At 41.5% G+C, this 27,404-nt stretch overlaps 1 protein-coding gene across 2 annotated transcripts in view; it reads right to left on the reverse strand.

Annotated features, from left to right (window-relative positions):
- grik5 (glutamate receptor, ionotropic, kainate 5) overlaps window positions 1-27,404 on the reverse strand; it is a 101,801-nt gene that overhangs the window by 32,707 nt on the left and 41,690 nt on the right. For both annotated transcript variants that reach the window (XM_086311300.1, XM_086311299.1), the window contains exons 2-5: window positions 10,944-11,105; window positions 9,390-9,554; window positions 5,699-5,796; window positions 5,220-5,385 (exon numbers count right to left, since the gene is read on the reverse strand). In XM_086311300.1, the coding sequence (XP_086167426.1) occupies window positions 5,220-5,385; window positions 5,699-5,796; window positions 9,390-9,554; window positions 10,944-11,055 (541 nt within the window). In that variant the 5' untranslated portion in view covers window positions 11,056-11,105. The remainder of the gene's footprint in view (window positions 1-5,219; window positions 5,386-5,698; window positions 5,797-9,389; window positions 9,555-10,943; window positions 11,106-27,404) is intronic.

The raw sequence follows: 27,404 nt of genomic DNA on the forward strand, positions 1-27,404 counted from the left end.
AGAAAAACACACAATGGCACGCTATCAGTCATGGACTGGCCTCCCCAGAGCCCACACCTCAACATTACTGAAGCAGTGTGAGGTCAGCTTGGAAGAGAGAAGAATAAAAGGTAGCCAACATCCAAAGAAGAACTTTGCATGTCCTCCAAGAAGCCTGCAGAATTATTCCTGAAGACTACTGAAAGAAATCATAAGCTTGAAAGTGGTCACACTAAATATTAACTTTAAGCTCTCTAGAATTGCACAAACTCAATTTTGCCTCATAGACTTTACGTTATCATGTACTTGCAAAGATATATGTGCAACATACATATGCATATACTCCTGAGAACAGAGGGAAAACAAACCTTCCCATTGAACCTTTAGGTGACTTAGGGGTAGGGTAGCTCAATAAGGTCAAAAGATACAACCCAAAGAGGACATAAATGAATAGGCTGGTTCTCGGGATGTATATGAGCAACATATGAATACATATGTTTGAGCAAATCTCTGCACCTATTTCCCATTTTCCTAGCAACATTAAGTAATGAGGGGTGACTCAAGACTTCTGCACAGTACTGTATGTTTTCCTCGATAATATTTTAACAAAACTGATAAATATTGATAAAGACCATAAATGGATTGATGCATTTAAATGCATCATACTACTGCAACCAGAAAAGAAATGCAGTTATCTGTATATAAATCTATATCGAAAGGATGCAAAACCGAAAGCCATTTGTGCAGTCTATGTTTCTGCAGCAGGAGGACATAACATAACTCATACACACACACACACACACACACACACACACACACACAAACAACTTGGTTCTTGTGAGTCTGCCTCAATAGAAATTTATTTCTGTTCAAAGCCCTAATATTCCCAGACAGGTTTTAGGTATCCTCCAAAATTGATGGACGCCATCAACCAATCAACATGACAAATTTCCGAACATTTTATTAATAGAATAATAAATTCAGAAGGTCGTGCAGCCTCAGCAGAGTTATGTGCTCTTTGAGTGCTTTGTAATGCACTTTGCCTGCGTTGTCTCATCCTTCAGTTAATGCTTTTCGGATCTCTGCGTAATGTACACTATGCACTTTGAGTACAACAGCATGTGCTCGAAAAATGGAAAATCTTACACTCCAATAGCAAAACTGGACCTGCAATAATCATGAAAACCTATGGCAAAAAAAATTAAAGAAGATGGGCAGAAAGAGAAGCTGAAAGACTGGAATAAAGTACTTAAAACACTTCAAGCAAATTCCTCTTGAATATGAGTCCAACCAATGTCAAGACTCACTTGACAACATGGGTGGAATAAGCCTTTACTAGAAACTCAGCTCTGATGCCTCCTAATTGTAATTCCATAGTAAAGAACCCCTAGCTATGTAAATAAATGGTGGGGCAGGCATCTGTGGGACAAAGGGAAGGGAAGAGAAAGGAGCAGAGGAGGGAAGAGGTAGCACACAGAGCCCTTCAGCAGGAGAAAGCCTCTGTAAGCAGTGGGGTAATCACTGAACCAGGCCAAAACTTTAATTAGTTTGAGGAAGGAGGGGGAAGAAGAAAAAAAAATCAATGCACTTTACAGCTTCCTCTACTCCCCTCTCTCACTTTCCCTCGTTCACATATTCTCTCGCGCAGAGAAGCTCTAACCTCTCTATCTCTCCTGTCTTAGCCCTGTGCTCTAGTTACTTCTCTCTGTCTTTATCCATCTTGCTCCAACACTGCCACCGTCTTCTGCTCCTTGTGCTCAGTCTCTCCCTCTCGCTGTCCTTAACCTCATCCATCTCATGAAAACTGCATAATGGAATTAGGCTCAGATAGCAAGTACTGACCCAGGCACAGCGAGAGAAGGATTCATCGGAAATGACCCAAAAATCTCTGACTCATTTAACAGAATATCTGGCTAAAAGACGGATAAATTAGATTAAAGCCATTAGGACGCTGTTGCAAAACTGACCCGATTCTAAATACACGCCTTAATTAGGATCTGCATCTATGGTGGGTGTAAGCAAAATGTGTGACTTTGCGCATTACTTACTTTGCTGCCAAATAAATAAATAAAAAATAAAAGACAGAATTCACTTTACACTGGTGTAAACATGATGAATAAAACAAGTGGGCTGAGCAGTAAACATTGTCTGATGTTTAACCTCTGCAGCGCCACAGCAGAGCCGCCGCACACAAAAGCACACGCTGACATTCATACAAGTAACCCAAAAGTGTGTGTGTGTGCAGACACACACACACACACACACACAGTCCTGCGCTGCCACACATGTACAGACAAAGTGAACCAAACACTCAGAAAAATGACATCAAACACACACAAACAGTGTCACATACACACCCACACAGTTGTTCAGAGTGTGGAACAAGCCTGTTGAGTGGCAGTTAGCACCTATTCGGCAGCCATGGCAACCAGCTCCACGGCGATAGATAGCGCAGCCAAGTGGGTCAGAGTCTGTGAGTGCGATAACCTTGTAAAGATCACCTTCAAGCCAAATATGTTACACAAAAATGCACTCCTCAGTTCCTCCACCAATAAAAGCTGTGCATTTTGACCCACACGGTAACTATCAGGCGATCTGCCGCCTCTAATTATTATGAGAGAAAAAGCCCGGTAAAAGACAAGGCTCTTATCTACCCATTCAACAGATGATCAAAACTGAAAAAGGTGTCTGATGCCATTTCAAAGCTCTCTTGGTTCAATGAAATGACAAGTCCACAAGGAATTCAGCTTACTTTCAGGAAACCAGGGGACCGCTGGCTAACTGCTGGAAAGATAATGAAAGCATCTCAGTGATTGAATCAATTTTTCATAATGTCAGAGCTTTTTGTTTGTCAAAACTACCCTTTTAACACTGCCGAGGGATGTGTTCAGACTTCAGTGGTCCCACTAATTCTTTATGTAAGTGCCCTTCTGTTCTTGGACGGTTTCGCGTGGCTGGTGTGAGGAGTCAAAAGCTGCAAAACAAATTATACCAACTCGTTTTTGCAGAGAAGTGGACAAAAAGTTTGGTGGAAAAATTAGGATTTGCAGAGAACGTAGGCATATTCTGTCATGTATTTAATAGGGGTGGAATGATTCAATTTATACACTGATCTCTGAGCCACATTTTTGCATCATATCCATAGACTGCATATAAAAGAAGGACAAAGACACAGTGATGACAACCATCCCGTTAGTGAAGTCTCGAGTATTTCTGCTGTCACCTGTTTTGGAAGCAGACACGACAAGCAGAGTGTGGATCTCTCGTGCAGTAGTGACTTGTCACTCACAATGTAAGCCCGCCCCAAAGCATTTTCTGAATCACCCTCCTTTGTGACTCTAATGAAGACCATAATTTATAACCTGATCATTGTGCTGTAATAAATGAGATTAGAAACTGGAGAAAGATCTCATTGAATTGTATCAAGTTGGGCTCCCGTTTGCCTTCAGAGCTGCCTTCATTCTTCATGGCACAGATTCAACAAGGTGCTGGAAACATTTCTCAGAGATTTTTATCCATATTAACATCATGACATCACACAGTTGCTGCTGATTTGTCAGCTGCACATCCATGATGTGAATCTCCCGTTCCACTACATGCCAGTAGGTGCTCTATCGGACTGAAGTCTCATGACTGTGGAGGCCATTTGACTGCAGTCATGCTGAAGAAACCAGTTGTTTCCAGTTTTGGTGAGCCCATGCAAAGTTTCCTGTTCTTACCTGATAGGAGTGACATCCAATGTGGTCTTCTGCTGCTGGAGCTTCAATGTTTCATGTCTTTCAGAGATGCTCTTCTGCATACCTTCCTCTCCGTGACCTCTGACATCAACAGGCATCTTCGCCCAGTACTGCTGTTCACTGGATATTTTCTCTTTTTTCAGATCATTCTCTGTAAACGCTGGAGATGACTGTGTAAGAAGACTCAAGTAGATTCTGATGCTCAGTTTGATCTCCAGCAGGACATCTTGACCATCTTTACATGTCTAAATGCACTGAGGTGCTCCCATGTGATTGGCTGAATAGATAATTACACTAACAATCGTTTAACAGGTGTAGTTAATAAAGTGCCTGCTAAGTTTATAGTATACAGCTCATATCCAGGAGGAGGACATTTTATCATGTTTGTATGAGTTATATATTAACAAAACTAACAGACTGAGTTTATGTTCTTATGATCTTTAAACATTTAGGCTTCTACCAGACTGCCACAGAACCTCCACACGGCTAACTAGCACAAACAACATAAGAACAGGACACGTGAGCCTTTTCTCAACCACTATTACCCATCATATATTTACAAACATGCTGTTTATACCAACAAGAAAACAACAGCTTCCTAAACCTTCAGTTTACTATAATGATGAAGCGATTCCTCCTCTTCTCTGCCACAACTGTCACTTATTCCTCCCGAGGTGTCTCTGTCACATAATCCTTCTGTTTTGTCTGCGTTTACATTCTTGCACTGAGCTGCTGCACTTAACTTTTTATGTCTACAGCAACGGGAAGGTTATCAGAAAAAGGGAAAACAGAAAAGCAAGAGACCGCGGGGGTTTCTTTTGTTATTTTTTTTAACCATTACACCTCTACTATTTAAAAAAAAAGTGTTTGTATCACAAAGTGTTTGAATACCACAATACTATTATTAATACTAGTCATCATCCTGCCAAGCGCTTTAATTCCTTAGGCTCTGGTTTGGGGAGTGCATTATAAATCAATAACACACTCTTTCAAAATGAAAATAAATAGGGCGAGTGGCTAAGCCCTGAATCCCCTGTGATGTTAAAGCTCTCTGAGTGCCAGGCAAAGTTAAATCAAATGTCCCCTAAGTTCCTCCAATACTGGAAAGCATTTTAAACAAGAATATTTATTATACTGGTTTGGCCTAACAACCCTCTGAGGTGGATAAGAGACAGTGTGCAAGAGCATGAGTAATAATTGGGAGGGCTGCAGCATGAGCCATGTTCTGAACTCTGACAACAGACAGAACTTCATGACCAGACTGTCAAAAATGAATGTCCAGCAGCGCCAAACAGTCATATCCGCCCAAACAGTGTAACAGTGAATCTGCCAACACTCCCACAGAGCAATTTGCACATACACACAAACATACACATACAGTACGTGAGGTAATCGGGCACGCAGCGACACAGCCGATGCATTTACACCCACCTAAATACAAACACAGCCACGCAGTCACACATAATAAACTGTTTAACTATACAACACGCAGCATGTACTTACACTCAGCCTTGGCGCAGACCAGGCTGGCTGAGGGGTAGCTGAATGAGCGCAAGATGGCTCCAATGGCCAGGCTCAGGTCCTCGTTGCTAGGGTACAGAGTAACAGACGCAAAGCGCAGGTACGGCAGGCGAGGAGTTTCCTCGGGTCCAATTTTTACATGAGGAATCTGATGAGAGGAGAGGAAACTAATAAGAAAGGCAAGAAAACACAGATCTGTGGTGATTAAGGATGATTCATTTGAGTAGCTAGAGGCTGAGAACGGAGATGAGAAAGGTGGGAAGGGCAGAAAACGGAGGGACCTACGCCAAAAAATGCATTTAATAAAAAGAAGTAAGAAAGCAGCACGAAGTAGTGGGTGAAGCTTAATTATATCAGAAGGAACAGAACAAGCAAGTCAACATTCATCAGACCTACATGAGCAGCAATGGTAGCAAACAGGACGGGAAAAGCTATGAGACATGTTTATCTTCCACGCTCACCTCCTTCTCCCCACATATGTGACTGACAGTAGAGCCAGAGGCGGGGCTGGAGGCGGGACCTATCACAGAGACAACGCCTTTGGGTAGAATCTGACACACTGAAAGGGAACAAAACAAAAAAGGAGATAAACAGTGAATAAGCAGACATACACCTTTTCTTCTGGTTTGTTTTGAAGGCAGTGCTGCGTTAGCATACTGAAGGGGCTGCAGTCAGGGGGAAAAGCGTGGAAATTTAAATGCAACCAAGAACTCAGAGGACGCATTACCGTTTCAGTTTAACCACTCGTTGTATTGTTGCAGCACAATCTGCCTCATTATAATCTGATTTATTTTTGAGGGAAATCCTCCAAGGACTACAACAGGGCAGCCCACAGGATGCCTGCTGCTATTATTCACTTGTTTAGATAGTCATTTTTAACGGCTTTAATGATTTTCAAGACAACTCTAGTGTACCCCTGGAATCAGAACAATACTAACAGACTGGTGGTCGGCTTCGATGAACAAACGCCAGTCTGCATTTTAATCCTGTTTGGAGGAGGACATTAGTGTGGGAGAAACAGCTTTACACATTTGTCTATTACATTAAGTATTCATGAAATTATCTGACGATTAACTCAAAGAGTTCTATGCTCAGGAATGGCTCAAGCAAACACTATTTCTGCAGTACAATCAAGCATACTGCTGGTTTCACTACTTCAAACCCCAACAGATGTCTTCACTATAACTGTGTATTTAGTGTATAATTCACATTCCTTTGACATATTGAATTTCAGTATCCATGTTTACATTTATATTGTCTATCGTGTGTGTGTTTCCTGTTACAGTTTTCTATCTACAATACACTAACTAGGTTCATATACATAAAACGTAAAGGGAAAAAAACAGTTTCACTTATGGACAGACCTGGAAGTATTACTGATCATAATTATCATCTGAATTCCCACCTAACAAAGACAAAAATAACTGAACTGGTTTAAAATCTGTTGAAATGTAAGGAAAATTTCCACTCTAGCTTCTCTACAGCTCACACAATCGTTTCGATAAAGAATATGAACATACACAATCTGAAGCGTTCTGGCTTTTATTGTTTACCAATCATGTCTGAGTAAGCGTAGAGGACAAAAGATTGCCGCAAAGCAATCTTAAAGCCATCAACTATCATTTGGGGATTCTTTAACGTTCTTTAACGTTCCATTAAAAGCCACTTTCTGCTGCTTCCTTATTCACACATGGGGTCATCACAGCAGGTAGCTGCGCATCCTTGATTTGGCAGATTTTTACACCAGATGACTCTCCTGATACAACTCCCAAGGGATTTTTCTCTCCTCCCAAGATGAAACCATGGACCTTTCACCGTAAACCACTACACTATGGGATACAGCATTAGGAAAAAAATGACCACCACATATAAAAAGGAAGTCTCAAACTATCCGCTATCCTCACAGCGGGAATGGCAATCATTCCCTGAGACTACATAGGCAGACTAGCTGATGAGTTCCCAGAATGAGCCCAGATATCAAAGCAAAAGTGTAAAAAAAAGTTGCTATTTTATGCCTGCACATAAACCCCATAAAACATTAAAGTGGCGAGTGACCCACAAGAACAGTTGGCACAGCCATAAATAAAAACATGGCAGAAGAGAGTAAATGTGTTGCGGACACTAAAAAAAAGAAACGAATTTAATAAATATCAACTTTCTCGCTAACATTTAATTTCTAGTGTGGTTTACACTTGTAACATTTACTTTGCATCCATACAAAGTTACCATGGTTAGTTGGAAGAGTTATTTATTAGCCGTAACCTTGACAACACCTCAGCCAAGGTAGTTATTTTCTTGGAATCATGTATTTAAAATATTGTTTTTATAAAAATGACTGCATCTTATTTTAGCTTCTATTTGGTTTTCACATGCTGAGTTAAAAGCACATGAAGTCAAAGAACAGCTTGAGAATGGTTGTGTAATATATATAATTTCCTGGGAGCACATAAATGCAGGGTTCGCTAATCTGTTCGAGGTTTAAATGTCATTTTGAACATATAGCTCAATATATGGGAAACAAAGCCGAGATTTAGACTTATTTCCTAAACATTCCCTTTATAATCAAAACTTTGTGCTGAGCAGTGACCGTGACAGACAATGGTTAACGCCACAGGACATTTGGAGCTCTGCAGTTATTAAGTCAGCAAAGCTTTTTGACTTTTATGCACTCAACGATCCCGCCCTGTAACTTTACGTGGTGTGCTGCTTTGTGGCTCAGTTGCTGTGGTTCCTAAACATTTCCACTTTGCAACAGCTGATCCTGGAATATTTAGTGGGAAGAAATTTCCTAAATTGACTATTTGCAAAGGTAGCATCTTTACAATACCACATTTAGAACAATGCATTCTTTCACAAATGTTTGTAAAGGCAGAATACATGGTTAGGGCTTGATTTTATACACCTGTGGCAAAAAAAACCCCCACCTAAATTCAAAGATTAACAGGTTTAGCCCAATGCTTGTGTCCATATTGTGTAAGCAACACTGGGAATGCTATCCACTGAGAGGCTAAAAAATACCTACTGACAGATTTTTGTACTCTCTCTCTTAATCCCTGCTAAGCTCTTTTTTTATTGACAATGTTTTTGTGAATCCATCTAAAAATTATTCACAGACACATCAAAAATGCCTGACTAAACTGTGATTATTTTCCTTTACTGTGTATTAGCTTGTTGTATTAATTGATTCCAATGTGCGAGCTTACAGTATATGCTCATATTGTGCCTGTGTGTGAATGTGCATAAGCGTCTGCAGAGAGGGTTTGTGTGTGCATGCATGTGTAAAGGCCTGTGTGGGTTGAGTGTGTGCATGCTCGCCTCAGTTGTAGCCGTAAGATGACGAGCTCTCTGATCCAGAGACCAAAAAATGCTTTGAGCAAACAAGCCTGTCAGAGTCTCCTGCCCATTGGTCAAGGACACACACATACACACACCCCTGCAACTCAAGCATGCACATATGTACACAACCCTTCTCAAGCACACACAGACATTTTGCCAGTAGCTTGTGGCAGGGTCGCTGACCGATTAGAATAGGAGCAGGGTTTCTATCTCTTCAGTGGTTGGATTCAGCAGTGCTTCCTTCTGTCTTTGCACACTCTCTATATCAATACAATTTTCATGAAGCAGCCTCTCTGCTGCGTTCTGTTTGCCTGTACTGCTGATCTGTATTAGTATTTGATGATTTGTTTTCATCATGGTCTGCACAGCACACAGCGCCAGCTGTTACTGGAGGGCACAGGTCCACTGTTTTTAATGAGACAGTCTTAGTGGCCCATTACTGGTCTCCAATGACATGTAAACTAATCAGCAAAATCCCTTACTGGCTCCTAATCGCATGAAAGTGCTGGTGTTTTATCACCCTATGTATCATTTGAGGTTTTTGTTTTTAAAGAGGCAGCTTTTGAGAAAATGCAATCTTATGTATTTATAACTCTATAACAGCACATTTCTGAAGTGTTTTAGAATTAAAGTACTGCAATATTGCTGCTCCTGGTTCTTCTCTCTATTTGTCACTATTACTGTTAATATTAAAGACTACCAATAAAACCTTCTTGTATCCCCAGTTTTCACTCTCTGTGGGGCATTATGTCCCAGTGGACAATAGTGTTTGCTGGAATGTGATTCTGCCACAGTGGTCATTCTCACACCACTCACTGGTGTCTGTAGTGTCGTACTGGGAGTCTTTTTGCAGCTCATATATGTCCACCTCCACGCGGGCTCGAGCTGGACCCTCCATCACGCTGTTGATGTTCTCCCTGGCCAGGGCCAGCGCCAGCCGCTCCCCACGCCCACACACAGACTGGTCATCCAGGATTGCAGCTAGAGAGGGAGAGATAGGTGAAGTAGAGGAGAGGATGGATGGATGGATGAAGATGGAGGGCAGTGGAGAGTGGGAGAGTGAGTAGTGAGGAGGTGAGGAGAAAGCTAAAAACATAACAAGGCGTAAAGCTGGAAGACGAGTTAACAATATTATCCATCCTCATGTAAATGTGGGAATGTGTAGTGGGTGGACAAGTGGGGCTGATAAAGGGATCACAGCCACCGACTGCCAAAGGAATGAGGTACTCGTCCTCGTTCAGATTAGTATGTGTGCCAGATGCAAACAACATCATAAATCAAACATTTTGGGAAATGTGCTTATTTGATTTGCTTCTGAGCGCTACATGAGAGGACACATATTATCATCATTTGGGTTTTTTCCACTGAATATGATGCTGTTTTATTAACGATAAATCTAAGTGGCTCAAGGTGGTGCCTGGTTTGAGACTGGAGGGAGACACAAAGCCAGCCTCAGAGGGTCACAGGTTAGTGGACTCCTAATGCTGGTCCCAAGCCCATGTGGATCCATCTGCTGTGGGAAATAAGGAAGCAACCAAGTGTACCTTTACTAACTATGAACCTGGATCAAGGCCTCAGCACACATTTGTACATGGATGATAACATTACTTTACACATTTACCATATGCTGGCACACCTTTAGCCCCAGTAATAGACTGGGAACTTCTCTAGGCTGTATACCTCCTCTTGCATTATGGAAGTAGGTACTAAAGAAGATGGATGGATGATTGGATGGATCTCTCGTTATGTGTTTACACACCATTCTGCATTTAATCATTAGTATTATTAATCATTGGCTCCCTTCCATGGTGTGGTTTTTTTGTCCCTTCTCTCGTCCCTCAACTCTACACAGATGGCTGCCCTGCCTGTGCCTGGTTCTAGCGGATGTCTCTTCCTGTTAGGTTTTCCTTTCCACTGTTGCCAAGTGTTTGCTTAAAGGGGTGTTTTTTGATTGTCTTTTTTTTCCCCTGTATTATTGTGGGGTCTTTACATTACAATATTAAAAAAATGGCTTGAAGTGACTACTGTTGCGATTTGGCACTTCATGAATTGAACTGAATGGAAGTCAACTGAACTGAACCGGATGGATGGATACATGGATGCATAGATAGATGGAACACTCTTCAAGAAGTTTCCTTTTGCCATGATATTAATTTTGGGCACGGATGAGTTGTGGTGTGGTGCCGATTGACAGCATCCTTCGAATAGCTCAGAAATACTGAGAAAACAATAGAATTTGTGTAATTTCCACATATAGAGAACAACAATATAGAACAACAAAAAAGAAGAAGAAGAAGAAGAAGTAGTGTGTCTTTGATGAGAGTTGTTTGACCCCTTTATGTGGATATGGCAGGACAGGTGGCCACTCACCCATGCGGACAGAGGAGAGCAGAGGGGCCTGACTGAGGGAGCGTGGCGGCATGGTGACTAGCAGGAAGGAGAGGAAGTGTATTGACAGCAGCAGTGCTGGCAGAGCCGGCATCTTCTACTGCTCCTCATGGAGAATGGTCTGCTGGCTGCCTGTACCGCCACCTGCAGGAGCGGAGGAATACACGACATGTTACTTCACAAAAAAAAAAAAATCACTGTCCTGGCTTTAAAGAGGTCTCTCTTCAAATTGTCATGATTTAGCTCATCTTCAATTTGCACTGTCAGATTCCCACGGAGTGGAAGCACCTGTAATTCGACAGCACATACAATAAAAAATCAGCTATGAAGATGTTCACTGTCACTTCACAAGGCAGCCCAGTCCTATGCATACAGCCTGTCTAATCATAAAATACAGTACACACAGCTCTATTCACGTCTCCTGTGGAAAGGCTGCCGTTTAGAAGTGACAGGATGCATCCTTGAAGGGATCTCCAGAGGCAGTTCAAAGAAAACATCACAGCTGACACGCAAGATGTCACGCAGTCAGTCATGCACATCCTTATTGTACATACACACATATATACACAAGCGCAAACAAATGCAAACACACAGATATGTCAATACGCTAGAAACACAGAGTTCATGACAAAGACAACTGCCTTGAACAGTGTATGTATATTCCTTACACCCCCACTACACAAGATACGCATTTACGTGTTTTTTTTGTAACCTAACCTCCATCACAACCTTCAAACAGACACACAAACACAAAGAAAGAAACGGAGCTCAGCTGAGCTCCAGTGGTGCTAAGCAGCTCTCTCCAGGAGTGACACATCCTTGCTCTGACTGACAACATGACAAGGCGGTGTGAAAGAATGGAGAGATGAAGGGAGGGATGAAGACAGAGGAGAGGGGAAGGAGTGCTGTGTGACAGCCAGGCTAGGGGGAGGGGGAGGGGGGTGTTGGTGAGGAGGTTATGGTGGTAGAGGGTGTTGACTTGGGATTGTTTCAAGCATCTCGTTCACTGGTCTGAGGTCTTGACAGACAGCAGGGACACTCAGGTTCAGGACCTTGAATTGACCCTTGCAGCTGAGAACGGGGGCTGATGGATTCATAGGGGCTGACCTGAGACCCTGACGAATGCATGCAGGGGTGAGCTGGTATTATTGGAGCATACACTGTGTCTGCATCAAAGACACAGATCACGAGGATTGTCTTTGTTGAATAAAAACGCCTCCACCCTCTGTCCTTTTTTTTAATAGCCATATTCACTTTGAGATGTCCATGTTATCTTTGTTTTTTTACCTCACTCACCTTTCCAACACTCGTTTGACTTTGATGTTTAAAGAACATCAAAAAAATCTGCAACCCTCTGCTTTGAATCTATCTTCACAGTCTTCTGAACCAGCCACACTTCCCCTTTCCTCTGCTTTTTCTTTGCTCTTTATGCAATAACCGACCTCCCATTCATCCTGCCTGACTTTACATGTCTCGCAATCGAAGGGTGGGCAAATGTGCGCGTCAACATGTTTGTAATACTAATAACATACACCATACCGTGCAGATGGCTGTGCCGCTCTCATTATGGTCGCTGTAGTTCAAAGTGAACAGAGGCAGAGCTTATGCGAGGCCATCTGTATGTGTGACACAACATAGAATAAGAGGCACAATATGGGAGCAATTTTCCATCTCATTGTTTTCCATAAATCATTCCTGTTCAACACAGTGTGTCACGGCAAAGATGGAAACTAGTAAGTAGTTCACCAACAGTTTAAAGTTCCTCCTTGTCATCATGTTTGTGTGCACGAATTCAAAGTTGAGCGCACAACGAGCTCAGCGTGGCACACTGCTGTAACGCAACTGTGTGTGGTGCTGCAAGTACTCCATTTTGCTGGCTTTTACTATTGTATTCTGTTTGCTTGCCGTACCAGTGGTTTCCTTCTCAATTTACTCTTCACCAAATTGTGTGTGTGCACGTGTGCGTGTCCCTGTGTTTATTCCAGTGCAAGTATGAGCGTGCGCTTTCCTCGTGTGCGTGATGGGGTATTGATCGAGGCCAGCCGAAGTGGCGGGCCCTCAGGTGCAGTCAATCAAAACAATGGGGAACCTATCATGGGAGCGCTGCATTTCACAGGAGCCATTTGATTGGCTATTACCAAGAAGCAGATTGCCCTGATGACGAATAAGATCCGAACTGAGGCTATGCCTTCATCAGTGATGGGGAGGAACTGGTGCTATTTCATTGTTATTGAGAGCTATTGACAGCATTGGACAGAGAAGATTATAGTTTCTGTACTCCAAGGAGAGGAATAGTGGGAGTGAGGAAGAAGATGGAAATCTGCGATAGAAGTAGAATAAGAGGAGAATAAGAGAAAAAAATCAAACCGAGGGAATAGGCTTGTGACGATGAGGGAATAAAAGAGCAAAATTGAATACAGAGAGAAGAGATTGGAAAGTGTCTCTGCAGGAGGAGACGCAGAGGAGTATAGAGACAGAAAGGCAGCGGTGAAAAAGTATATTTCCTCAAGGACTGTACTCAGGTATCAATCTGAAGTACTTCCAATTTTCTCAAGTATTTTTTAATCTAAGTTACTTCATACTTGCACTATATTTAAAGGGAAATGTGTGTTTTTCCTTTCACTACATGTGTTTGACATCAAATAGTTTGTTTTTAAGGAATATAATTATCAAACAAAATGTGTAACACACTGTAAAACAAATATGACTCATTGCTGTAGAATAAGCTCCCAACATTAAAGTGGGTATTTTTAATTATCTCACCTAACCGCACCATTAAAATTCTACTCACACTGTATGTCAAAAACTAGTCTCTAATGTGGTGCATATAATAAAATATATTCTATCATACATAAAAGGTCATTTTTGCATATGGTTACTATTTCCCAAAGACAAAAGAAGTAGAAAAAAACGACAAAGAGTCATATGTCTCAGGTACCACTAATGCAGCCTCTTTTTTGCTAGTTTTTTATACAGCAAAATGTTTATTTTTAGAATTACAGTTGTGTAAAAAAGACAGAAAGATAACAAGAAAAGATTTACTGGATGGTAATGCTAAACCACCAAGAAGATTCATGGATGTAATGAAGAAGGACATTCAGAGGGTTGATGTGACAGAAGAGCATGCTAGTGATAGGGTGAGATGAAGGCACCCTACTGTGGGGACCTCTAAAGGGAGTGACTGAAAGATAAAAAAGACGAAGAGGCCAGTCGTGAAAAATAAAAAATTTCATAGCTGCAGTTCTGTAGCAAACTAAGTACACTCTTATTGAGTCTACAGGAATTAGGATAGTAAGCAGCAGCCCTTTGTCACCGATCAAAGCATTCAGGTGAGTGTTAACACAGAGCCACAATCTTAAAGAGAGTGGACATCACAGAAAATTCACTCCAAGGTCATAATGTGCAATCTTCAGAGAAACAGCAAAAAAGCCCAAAAGCTACAGCTCAGACTCTACAGGCCTCAGTGAGCATGTTAACAGTTAGAGCTGACAGTACAATAAGACCAAGACTGAACAAGTGTGGTTGTTTGGAAGGGTTACCTGAGAAAGCTTCTTCTTTCTGAAAAGGACATGGCAGCACGGCACAGATTTGCAAAGTTGGATCTGAACAAACCACAAAATTTCTGGAACAATTGGACAGCCAAGACCAAAGTGGAAGATGTTTAACCGTAATCCACAGCACCACCACCGTCGGCAGAAACAAAACACAGCACCTTAACAAAAACACTTCATACCAATTAGCAGGCACAGTTGTGTAGGGCTGATGATTTTGGCTTGTTTTGCAGCCACGGGACCTCTGTGCCTTACCGTCATTGATTCAACCACGAACTCCTCTGAATGCCAAAATGTTCTAAAGTCATATGAGCGACCGTAACAGCTAAAACTCAGCCGAATTTAAATCTTGGCTCACACAAACAGATACCGTCAAATCACACAGACCTGAATTAATGTAAAAATAGTTACAATGAATTCAAGCTATTGCTGCGATAAGTGATTCTAAGAGCTACAGAAGGATGTACTTAGATTTTCAAAGACCTGCACAGAGTCCAGTGAAAACTTACATGATTGTATATTAAATGTTAAAAATGCCAAAGGTTTTCTTACATTTCTTTTCCATATTAGAATTTTGGTTTTTTACTGACAATATATGAGTGATATTACAATAGTCAATAATCAGCAGTGAAACACTGTCACATTACCAACAAGTCTGATTACTGTCTGACATTATAAACAGCTTTATGTTTAATAATCCAGAGGAGAAAAACAGTGATCAAAACTAAGGTCACCAGTTCTAGTTACTGTGGATGTAGCTTATACAGCGCTATTTTATAGGTGTGCAGCAGTAACATTTATACAAACAATTCAATACATTTAAACTTATAAACACCTAATTCAAACACATAAATTCATGTTTTAAATCCCTCTTTTTGTTTCTATTGTTTCAAGTGCATTTTATGTTAGTAATGTTAGGTGCAACATACAATTCACTGCCGGGCGATAGAAATCCAGAGAAAACAGTATGAACCTGTATTTTAGCACTCATGGTTTTCTAGGAAATTCTGATTATCATTGCAACAATACATTTTACCTATGATGGTTTTTGCCGCAATAACTGTGGCATGAAATTCTGGGTCTGAGCACCTCTTCCATCACTGCAGGTGAACGAAAGAAAATAAGCAGCTGCAACGCAGCAGAATAGGATGAGGGGAATTTGGTGAGACACACAGTCAGAAAGAAATAGAGAGCAAATGTTGAGAGACTATTGCCGTGTTTAATTTGCGAGGGCTGTGTTTCTGGCGGCCGTACCAGCTCCACTGCTACAGTAGTACATGGATGAGTCCCTGTAGTAGTCGGGTGTCAGTCTGCAGGGAGCTGAAGCAGCAAGAGGGCCGAGCAGAGCCAGACTAGTCTGAGCTGTAGAGAAAACACTGCTTCAAGCTCCCCTAGCTCGCTTTCATTCTGCACCCTGCTGTAAGTCACCCCACATGCTGGCACCGCTGACAAATACACAAAAGCTAAAATATATAAATATCCTGACTTTCTGTGTGCATGTGTGTGTTTGTGCATGTGTGCAGGACAGTGTATAAAAGAGAGAGAGAGAGGGAAAATGGAGAGTTTGAGTGGAGCACGTTCATTCCAGTTGGAGATTTAGTTGTTTGGTGCATGCATTCATCTTACTGTGTGTGTGTGTCTGTCTGAAAACATATGCATATTTGTGTGTGCTTCTTTTTGTTTGTGTGTAAATGCTGCAGACTTGGCGGCTCGCTTATAGTGTCTGCAGAGCCAATTATGAAAGAGAAAACCGTAAAATCAGAGATCTTAATTATCTAGAGAGAGCACGAGGGAGAAGGGGTGGGTGGGTTGTATGGCAGAGTAGGAGAGAGGGGAGGGACGGGTGGGGGGGTGTATGGAGAGAATCAGAAAACGAGGGAATGCTATCTCGCCTCGCACCCCCAGGCAGATGAAGAGAAGATGAACAGAGACTAAGGCAAAGAAAGCGGGATGAGCGATAGCAGGGGAGGAGTTGGGGGGGAAAATAGAGGAATGCAAAGAAAGAGAAAAAGAAATCAGACGGAGAAATACAGCTTGAGTGGGGGGAGAGGAGAAGGGTTTCAGCAGGGGGTGGGCTGGCGAATGATTTGTTTTTCCCCTTCTGCCTCTTTGTATGACACAAGAAAATCTGACAGTTATCATAATGGAAGGATGAATCATTCCTATAATTGAATTTGCAAGTGGAACGGCTTCAGTGACTGTGGATTTAAGGAGACTGTACCGCCAGCCATTATGGGACACAAGTGCTATTTTGCTCATTTTTCTCACAATTAACAGTCACTGCTGACTAGAGCCGGCCGGTTTGCAGACAGCTGGGCTAGCGTGCCTGAATGAGCGCGGTCAGGCCATTTCAGAGCATTCGTTAACCCCAGGACAGCAAAAATGAGCCGAGTGGTCGGTCTAGTTAATGTGTGTGTGTTTTTGTGCATGTGTGTGTGTGAGTAGTTTGTGTACAGTGGGGGTGGAAAAGTACTAGGGACCCTTCACTTTGGCCCTCTTGGCAGAATTATGTCTTGAGCTCTTTGTGTCGCATCTAATATCAAAGCAGAAGCACATGTTCTTGGTCGCATTGACTCAGCATTTTGGCTTTGGACCCCTTCACTTTACCTTGGATGCACCTCTCTAATCTCCCCATTTCTGACTTTCTCTTCTAGCTTAGCTTTGTCCTTCTCTCTCTTCCTCTTTTCAGAAATGCACTTTTCTTTCTAAGGATTTTAACATCATCGTTGCCATTCCTTTCAAACTTAGGCTGAAGATTTCAAGGTGAAGTTGAACATTTTGAGAAACCATGATTTATTCATGTGACGCTGCCTACCAGTGAGCCGTCTATCTGAAGTTTGATTTTTGAAAATGTTTACTTGATTGGAGAATGGTGGATAAAAGGTTATATTAGTTTGGCCACAGAATAACAAAGAGTGAGCCTTCCACTCATATTTTAAAACTACTCCAAATGCAAAGTAAACCTTACAAAGGCAGTGGGCACAATAACATGAACAGCTATAGTAAATCATTCAAATTTGAAATAGTGCAGAAATAAAAGTGACGGTGCTAAATATTTGTTTTATGCTAAGAGTTTCTCTCATTTGAGATCAACATTGCAAACTGCAATCTGAAAAAAATGTGTTAAATCAACCCTATCATTAGAGCTTCTGCAAAAACATCAACTTCTGCTAACATCTTTAAAACCCTTTTTTTACAAGGCAACTGAAACCCCACAGTCTGAGGCGAAGGATCGACCGGGCTTACAGGTTTTAAAAAGCAAACACTTATTTCGTCATTGCATTGATGAAATCTCTGAACTCCTGCAGCTTCCTGTAAGAAAGCCATTCATGATGCTGCAATTGAAAGGGCACGGTTCATCCTGCACCGTTAACACATGACTGTCCAAATTTGTGACAGGCAATTCTGTGCTGACAGTCTCTGAGAAAGGCAACTTCATTTTCTGCAGATCTTTAATCAATCTTGATAATCCCTTCTGAGAATAAATGCCAAACCACTGCAGGATCCAGCAAATCGAGTGTTGATTTTTCGCAATTTCCTTTGACTGTAAATGGATTTTGGGCTGTCGATCAGAAAAAACGAAAAAGTTGAAGATGTTACCCCAGCTTCTGTTAAATGTGAAGGCAACAAATAATCAAGCAGATTGGCAAAAAGAAAGCAAAACAAGCCCTCATCATCATCATCATCATCATCATCATCACTATTCCACTAGCAGGATTTACTGCATGGCTTTCTTGACTGCATCAGGTATTTCCACTATTGTGGCCAACGCAAGTCACTCAGATACTTCCATATATTTCGTATGTCTCCACCTTGTCCTCTTTCAGCAGTGCTGCAGACACTTTGAGCTCTCATTTTCACCTTCTCCTCTCTCTCTGCTTTCTCCCACATCCCTGTATCTCCTCTCCCTCAGCCTCGATCTGTTTTGTCTCATCTTCAGGAACACTCTATACCCCTGTCTCTTTACTGACCCCTCTCTTCTCGTTCCCCATCTTAGCTCTCAGCGGTCTCTTCAATCTCGACAGTGCACTTTCTCTGTTACAGCCTCTCCTTTCCCCCTCACCCATCTCCCCCCTCTCTCTCCCTCTCTGTTCATTGAACATGGATAAATTCTTCCCAGTGTTCTCCTTGACAAAGAGGCCCTCAGTCGGTGACACCGCCTGCTTGGGGAACCACCGTGCTCCTGTGACACTGTCACATCTGAGTATGTCACGCACAAACGTACACACAGGCACCCGAAAGCTGCACGCACATGCCCAAACTCTCAAACAAAACTCTGTGTGTGTGTGTGTGTGTGTGTGTGTGTGTGTGTGTGTGTGTGTGTGTGTGTGTGTGTGTGTGTGTGTGTGTGTGTGTGTGTGTGTGTTTGCTTGCTCACGCGTAAGTGCGTCATTTGATTTGTTTTTTCTTTGTCCGAGTTCCGATGCGCGTCTTCGTTTTATTTGTTTGCATGCGCCAGCAGCAAGTTTACATTTCAGTTGCATGCATATGTACCACCTGCTGTTCAGATCAGAGCCAAGGCATGTGTGCACGCGTGAGTTTGTGTGTGTGTGACATTCAGTTCACTGCTTTCACCACAAACGATGCAAAAAGATGCGCGGCTCACTGTATCCGGCTGTCGGTGCAGTTCCCACTTGTTGCAACTGTGGCTTATGTAAGCACAGCACTTTAATCACAATTAGGGAGCTCTCCTTGAACTCACTCGCCCCCTGGCTTGTTTGGAGAGCTAAAATTTGCGTTCAGAGCAAAGCCTTGGAATGTATAAGAGTGATATTATTGCGCAGGGCACTGCGAAGAGAACAATGTCTGAGTAAGAATAGAGCGCTGTCAGTTTAAATCAGTGGAGGCTATTGGGTGGACGTCAGAGTGGATATAAAATCTTTTCGCTTTCATCATAAACTGATTTTACGTGTTTAGTTATAGGAATTTATGTAAGTGTGTCCCCATCATTGAGGTAGAAATGTCTTGAGCGTTGAATTTTTATTAACTGTTATAATTTTGTGCTATTTTTATAGTAGTTGCCTTTTCCACAACTGCTGCTCCTTACTGCACAGCCGGCCATCCACGGAGGAGGGATGTCTTTTTTGGATTGCTTCTCCTGAGGATTCTTTTCATTGTTCTTTTTGCTCATGTGCTAAAGGATTTTTTTTTCCCTCTATATGCGTGTGTGTGTGTGTCAGTAGTATTTTTTTCTTAGAGAGCTGTGCGAGCACCACAGTCAGCATGTAAACCCATTGAGATATTTGTACGTCATGACAGTTTAATACAAATAAAGCTGATTTAGCATAAGTTGAGCTGATGCAGTGTCGCGAAGACGTCGTATTAACACGGAGATGTTGATGCATGTAACATTATGTACAGCCAGCGAAAGTGTGTTGCATCACAAAAGCATATCAGAGTTATAAATGTTGTGTGTCTGACTGAGAGGATATTACTTTAAAATTACAACGTGCGGCGAACATGAAATAGAAATCGGAAATGGCCCGGCTACGTGCGGTGAGACAGACAAAGGTGGTGCGTTTGCCCATCGCACTGCCACAGCTCTGCGATGAACCGCTGAACCGACTCCACGCAGCTCTCCCACTTAGACACCCACGCACCGCGCTCACTCTCTCGCTAACTCATGCACAAACACACACAACACACAAGATTTACAAAAACACATCCAACACATTCACCTTCACGCACACACACACACACATCCAACACAGGTTGAGGATAAAATGACTCAGATGGCATTCAGTCTCTGTCTCTCTCTCTCTCCGTTTCTCGCTCTCTCATTGTCAGGTTTTGCTACCGTGGCAACAGAGTCGAGGATGAGAGGAGGAGGAGGGGGGGAGTGCGAAGGAGAGGAAAAGAGAGAAGCGAGGAAAAGTGATGGAACAAGTAAATGAGAGATCGGGGAGTCAGAGACCACTGGTCGTGTGAAGCGGGGCTTTGCTTTGCTGCTGCAGTGTGTGTGTGTGGTTGTGTGTGTGCGCATGTGTGTGAGAGAGAGAGAGAGAGAGAGAGTGTGAGAGAGAGAAAGAGAGTAATTACGCTCTAGTAGTGAGAGGCAGAAACAGAAAGAATGTGTTTCTAGTACGTGACCAGGAACAAGAGTGCACATTGTGTTCGACTCAGGTGTGTGTAGTATATATATGACCGGGACTTGCTGCATGTCCACTCAGATGCTTGTGTAATTTTGTCTCACACAGCTAAATCTAAAATTGGTCGTGTGAGATCAGGACAAGCCGTCGTACTCTCATCGCCGACAGAAAGCAACCAGGAGGAGAGGAGAAAGCTAAAACAGAAAAAGAAGAGGGAAAAGTCAAAGGGGAAACCAAGTGCTGCAAAAGTGCTCTTGTGATTCAAGTTTACATGTGGGGCTTCTGGTTTGTGTTTTCGTCTGTACTAATTTGCTCTGCAGAAAGCAGCATGCTCAAATTTGGTTTGTTTTTCAGCTGCCCCGGGCAAGAGACAAATTCTCTCTGACTGCACTTCGCAGACTCGGTTCAGGATCTGAAAAGGATTCACTTGCATCTATGCAAAGTAACTATGCAAATACCCACATATGTAGGGCAAGCCAGTGTTCCCATTCAGGACAGGAATGATCGTGCTCTCTTACAAGGTCCAAGTATCGATGTGGAACGCCAGGGTTAAAATCCTGTAAGAAAGCAAACTCTTACATCATGCTTTTTCAGCCACCTCTTTCATTTAAAGCATTTTACAAAGAAATCTGTGAGAATTTTATTTCTTTGCCCAGGAAAAAAGAAGCATGTGCCTGGACTTGTAATAAATGAACAAGACTTGAATCATCTCAAAGTTAGATGAAGGGCATTTTTTTAATCACTGCTGGTATTATGAAAGACTTTCAAACAGCCTGTAAGGCAATGTAAAAACATCTTCGGTTTCCATGAAATGTCTTCCTGTGACATTTAACATTTTACAGCCTTTGACTTGATCGTTTAAACGATCACAGAAGGGGGAGACTTTCAATTTAGCAAGAGCGCAAGAACGGCAATTAATCAGAAACTTCCATTTGTCCTAGTACTTCCCAACCAGCTCCACATCCTTGTAGAATCAAAGCTTTTTTTGTTTCGCCACATATTTACTTGTTTAGCTCATTATTTTAATATATTTAGAAGCAGGCACTGCGCTATGAATAAAAAATAATCAGATTTAACAAAGACAAATGCAGTAATTATCTGTCGTCTTATCTTCATGATTTTCTTTTCTGTCCGACATTGTTTTCGAGTTGCGTTGAGAGTTTGTGCCTGAGGATAAGTGAATGAAAAATACATTTTTTACTTTTGAAGCTGCTGCTAAAATAGCTGAGAACTTTGCATTAGCGCCAGATGGTGAATATAAGCCGTGAATAATGCCATGCGACTCGAGACATCGCCAATCTGTGTTGACTCAGCGACAATCTGAAGTCTGCGCCTTAAAAGATAATACTGACTGTGGCCTTAGTGTTACCAAAGTGGGAAAAATCTCGCTGTCGCCAAAACCTGAGTCTAAAAATACCACCTCTGAAATAAAGGCAAAAATGAAATGACTCAACTTTTTATCCCCAAATGTGCTTAGATAACTGAAAACAAGCTGGTGGCTGTATTGGATTACATAATTGATCAAGTTCTTTATGAGCCATTTCATTTAAAAGAAAAAAAACTGCACCATCCATTTTAAAAAGGTCACAGAAGCGATTGGATAATACAATGAAGCCCTGAGGGACTTTTTTTCATCGTGTCTCCTGCTGGAAAACACATGGGTATGGATAGAGCTCCTGACCTTGAGTGATGTTATTCCTTCTCTCCCATGTTGTCTTTCTTTCTGCAGCCAGAACAGTGGAAATGCCAGGAAAATACTTTTTAATAATAATGTCCTTTGTCAGATTGTGGCATAGAAAATGCTACGTAGCTGGAGGAGGCAACACAAAAAATAATGACTTTTCAGTATTCAGTTTGCGCCATAAATTATCCTTTTAATCAAGTGATTTTACCCTTTTTTTTGTTATTTTATTCTACAAGCCTAACAGCCCATAAATACATTAATATGTGTACTTACTGACCATAAAAACTGCTTTCATCTGACCATATTTTATTATGCTAATCCTGAGGCTGTGTATGTACTATGACTACTTGCTCCAGATTCTAATTGTTCAATATGAATTGAAACTTGGTATTATGTGAATTGCTCGGATTGATATTGCTGAGCTGGTTAATCATCTGCAATACATAATAATCGCATTGAATTAGGCATGTAATTACGTTTTCAAATTTGTGGTCTAACCGGGGGCTAATGGTCGATATTTATAAAAATTTGATTCTCCTAATAATAATCTTTTTGCCTGAATGTATTGTGAGTGTCCTGAACATGTTGTACGATTCTAACACCCATGACTGAGTCTAAAATTGGTCATCTCCATTCAAGACGAGACATCACACTATTAGGTCTGACAGGAACTGACTGGGGAGGGGGAGAGGGGGGGAGAGGGGGGAGGCGGCGAGATTCAGCAAAATACTGAAATATGGAGTGACTGGACACTTTCAAAACATTGGTGTGCATCCGTTTTGCATAAACAGCTCTTTATTTGTGTATCCATCTGTGCTAAATGCATTACCGACTGCAGCATTCTGCACTTTGTTTTCAGATGCCCCAAGCAGGAGGCATTTTCAGTACCTCTCAGACCCAGCTGGGAAACAAAAAAGGACGCCACACTCAGAGCAAAAGTGAAGATATTTTGAGGATTCATCCACTTATGTTGTGTGCTACGGTGCGTTGGAAACAGCTTTTTAGGCATCAGGTTTCAGCAGTGTTACATAATAAATGTGCAAAGTATTTGAGGCAATGCAAGGTTTTTAGTTAAACAAATATAATATGTTCTATATATTAATTATATGATGAAATAAATATTAGCAGTAGGAAAAAGTAATTTCCACCAAGGCTAAAAATGCCTCCACAGCATGCACAAATTGAGTCTCTAGATCTGCAAGGAAACAGTACGTAGAGCTGAATTAGCTTGTGATGTTTTCTTGAGAGCATCAGGGCCATGGTTCCCAGTTTTTCTTCTTCTTAATGTAATTTGCAAAGATAGGATGCAAAATGTCTCATTCTGTTTCCTATTTTATCTTGTAATATTCTCTGAACCAGCAACTCCCACCTGACCCTGTCCACAGGGAGGTACACCAGAGCTAAGACAGACCAATCACACTTGTATTCACAACTACAACTAATTTACAGTCACCATTTAAACTAACAGGGATTTCTTTGGACTATCGGGGTAAGCCAGAGCACTCAAAAAGAACCCACATAGACATGCAAACTCCAGAAAGACTCATAGAAAGGCCCCAGCCAGCTGGTGGATACGGACCATAGACCTTCTTGCTATGAGGCAACATTGCAACCAACAGTAATAAAGAAGTAAGTGAATAATCGTTCTAAAAGTCCTGGTTGCTAATAGACAACCAGGACTTCACGTCTAAATTTTCACTAGATTGCAGATTGCATTCAACTGTTCTGTTTTCTTATCCTTAATTCAAGAGTTCAATCCTATATACTGGTGACTCCTATAGGACAAACAACTCTGGCTGCCATTTGTTTTATTGTCTTAAGTGTCATTTTAGGACACTTAAGACTAACATCAGCTGGCATAATGTTAGCTTATAACCAGGCGTTGCTGTTGTTCAGCAACAACTGAGGGGAGGGTCATGTCTAATCTGTTGTCAATAAGTAACAACATTGGAAATTAGTGTGCATAAATAGTGTTTACCCATATGGAAAAGAAATAGTAAAACCATATATGATTTACTCATGAAAGTGGCCACTTTGTCATTACTTTCATATATTTTTTTAGTAAGTATCCAAAACATACAAGTTTCATTATATAATTTTTCAAGGGATCTTATATGTGTTTTCACTCTCGTATGCTTTTCATACAAGACAGATACAAACTTATATATTTATATATATATCTTTTCCATATGGGTATGCTCATTTTCATGTGTTAGAGCCCTGATGCCAAGTCAGGAGAGGCTTGAGGTGAGGTGGAAGAGGATGACATTTTAATACGATGTCAGTAGCGTTGTCTCTTTCCTTCGTGTTTTCACCTCATTGGTAATGGCGGCCCCTTTTCTGAAAATAAAATATACAGGGAGTGCAGAATTATTAGGCAAATGAGTATTTTGTCCACATCATCCTCTTCATGCATGTTGTCTTACTCCAAGCTGTATAGGCTCGAAAGCCTACTACCAATTAAGCATATTAGGTGATGTGCATCTCTGTAATGAGAAGGGGTGTGGTCTAATGACATCAACACCCTATATCAGGTGTGCATAATTATTAGGCAACATCCTTTCCTTTGGCAAAATGGGTCAAAAGAAGGACTTGACAGGCTCAGAAAAGTCAAAAATAGTGAGATATCTTGCAGAGGGATGCAGCAGTCTCAAAATTGCAAAGCTTCTGAAGCGTGATCATCGAACAATCAAGCGTTTCATTCAAAATAGTCAACAGGGTCACAAGAAGCGTGTGGAAAAACCAAGGCGCAAAATAACTGCCCATGAACTGAGAAAAGTCAAGCGTGCAGCTACCAAGATGCCACTTGCCACCAGTTTGGCCATATTTCAGAGCTGCAACATCACTGGAGTGCCCAAAAGCACAAGGTGTGCAATACTCAGAGACATGGCCAAGGTAAGAAAGGCTGAAAGACGACCACCACTGAACAAGACACACAAGCTGAAACGTCAAGACTGGGCCAAGAAATATCTCAAGACTGGTTTTTCTAAGGTTTTATGGACTGATGAAATGAGAGTGAGTCTTGATGGGCCAGATGGATGGGCCCGTGGCTGGATTGGTAAAGGGCAGAGAGCTCCAGTCCGACTCAGACGCCAGCAAGGTGGAGGTGGAGTACTGGTTTGGGCTGGTATCATCAAAGATGAGCTTGTGGGGCCTTTTTGGGTTGAGGATGGAGTCAAGCTCGACTCCCAGTCCTACTGCCAGTTTCTGGAAGACACCTTCTTCAAGCAGTGGTACAGGAAGAAGTCTGCATCCTTCAAGAAAAACATGATTTTCATGCAGGACAATGCTCCATCACACGCGTCCAAGTACTCCACAGCGTGGCTGGCAAGAAAGGGTATAAAAGAAGAAAAACTAATGACATGGCCACCTTGTTCACCTGATCTGAACCCCATTGAGAACCTGTGGTCCATCATCAAATGTGAGAATTACGAGGAGGGAAAACAGTACACCTCTCTGAACAGTGTCTGGGAGGCTGTGGTTGCTGCTGCACGCAATGTTGATGGTGAACAGATCAAAACACTGACAGAATCCATGGATGGCAGGCTTTTGAGTGTCCTTGCAAAGAAAGGTGGCTATATTGGTCGCTGATTTGTTTTTGTTTTGTTTTTGAATGTCAGAAATGTATATTTGTGAATGTGGAGATGTTATATTGGTTTCACTGGTAAAAATAAATAATTGAAATGGGTATATATTGGTTTTTTGCCTAATAATTATGCACAGTAATAGTCCTGCACACACAGATATCCCCCTAAAATAGCTAAAACTAAAAACAAACTAAAAACTACTTCCAAAAACATTCAGCTTTGATATTAATGAGTTTTTTGGGTTCATTGAGAACATGGTTGTTGTTCAATAATAAAATTATTCCTCAAAAATACAACTTGCCTAATAATTCTGCACTCCCTGTAGGTATGATCATTCATATCTTAGGTCTGAAGATGCAGGCATGAATTTTAATGTCCCTCCACAGCACACTAACACCTTTGAGTTCTCTTATCTCTGGACGTCTGCTGCAGCTTTGGTGTACTATGTATATGGCTGGTCTATAGCAACACACGTAAAACACGATTAGGCGAGATGTCGATATCCATCTCAGCCACTGTATTCAAGGTGGCGCCGCAATATGGCAACGTGGCAGCTTTCACAATTTCACAATCCCCAATTATGGAGATTTTTTTATGGATTAATGGATTCATTCTAAGTTGATAGAATGCATCAATTTGTTGGTAGATGTCATTGCACGCTAGTCCATGTCTGTTTATGAATACATTATTCTTTTATTCTCTCAAATAACATCACAAAACAAACGACTGTACCTTTAAGTAATCCTGTCAACAAACAGACAAACAGCACCAATCACATAACCTCTTCACCGGAAAAAGTGAAGTCTATGATCAACAGCAGAAAAAAAAAAATTCTATTTAGAAATCAAAAACATAACACTGCTGTAAAAAGGCTTTTTTTATTTATGTGCCTCGTGGTCAGATAGAATGCCAGATGAATCTGTTATCAATGTTTTTGGCTGCTGAGAATGTGTTTTGGAGAAGCAAACTGCTAACTTCAATGCATATTTCATCTAAACATGGGTATAATGGGATTCTAATCAAGGTCAGATGGAAAGCACAAGAGGCCAGAGGTCTGACGCAGAACAACAGCTCACATGATCAAAAACATATCTTACAAATGATGAATAATTTCTCAATATTTGGACATGGGTTCTGTCTTTAAGTTAATATTTAATGTGCCTCACCAGCGGGACGAATTTGCTCTTCAAACCATCTCCACAGCAGAGTGGCTGCCTCTGAATCCAGCCAGAGAATACACAAAGAAAAGAAAGCGCCTCTGTGCTTATCTGCAGCAGAAATGCAGGTCACATTCAGACTGTGTGTTTGTGCAAGTGTCTCCATGACCAGAGTGTAACCTTCACAAGGTTAATTAAGTGATTCATTTTGTCATTCAGTGGTCAAACAGCGCTGCACTACATTCTGCTCAGCTTTCTCATGCTAAATTGTTGGTTATCCCTCTATGCTAATAGATCATAGCATATGCTAAAAGCAATGTCGGTTAGGATATTTATGCAAGAGCACCATATTTAATGCGGGATTAGCATTTGTTT

This window comes from Aulonocara sp. 'chitande type north' Nkhata Bay, linkage group LG11 (assembly GCF_057382095.1).
Source record: "Aulonocara sp. 'chitande type north' Nkhata Bay isolate Kocher_YH1m ecotype deep benthic linkage group LG11, A_spYH_male_GT1.1, whole genome shotgun sequence".
Lineage (NCBI taxonomy): Eukaryota > Metazoa > Chordata > Actinopteri > Cichliformes > Cichlidae > Aulonocara > Aulonocara sp. 'chitande type north' Nkhata Bay.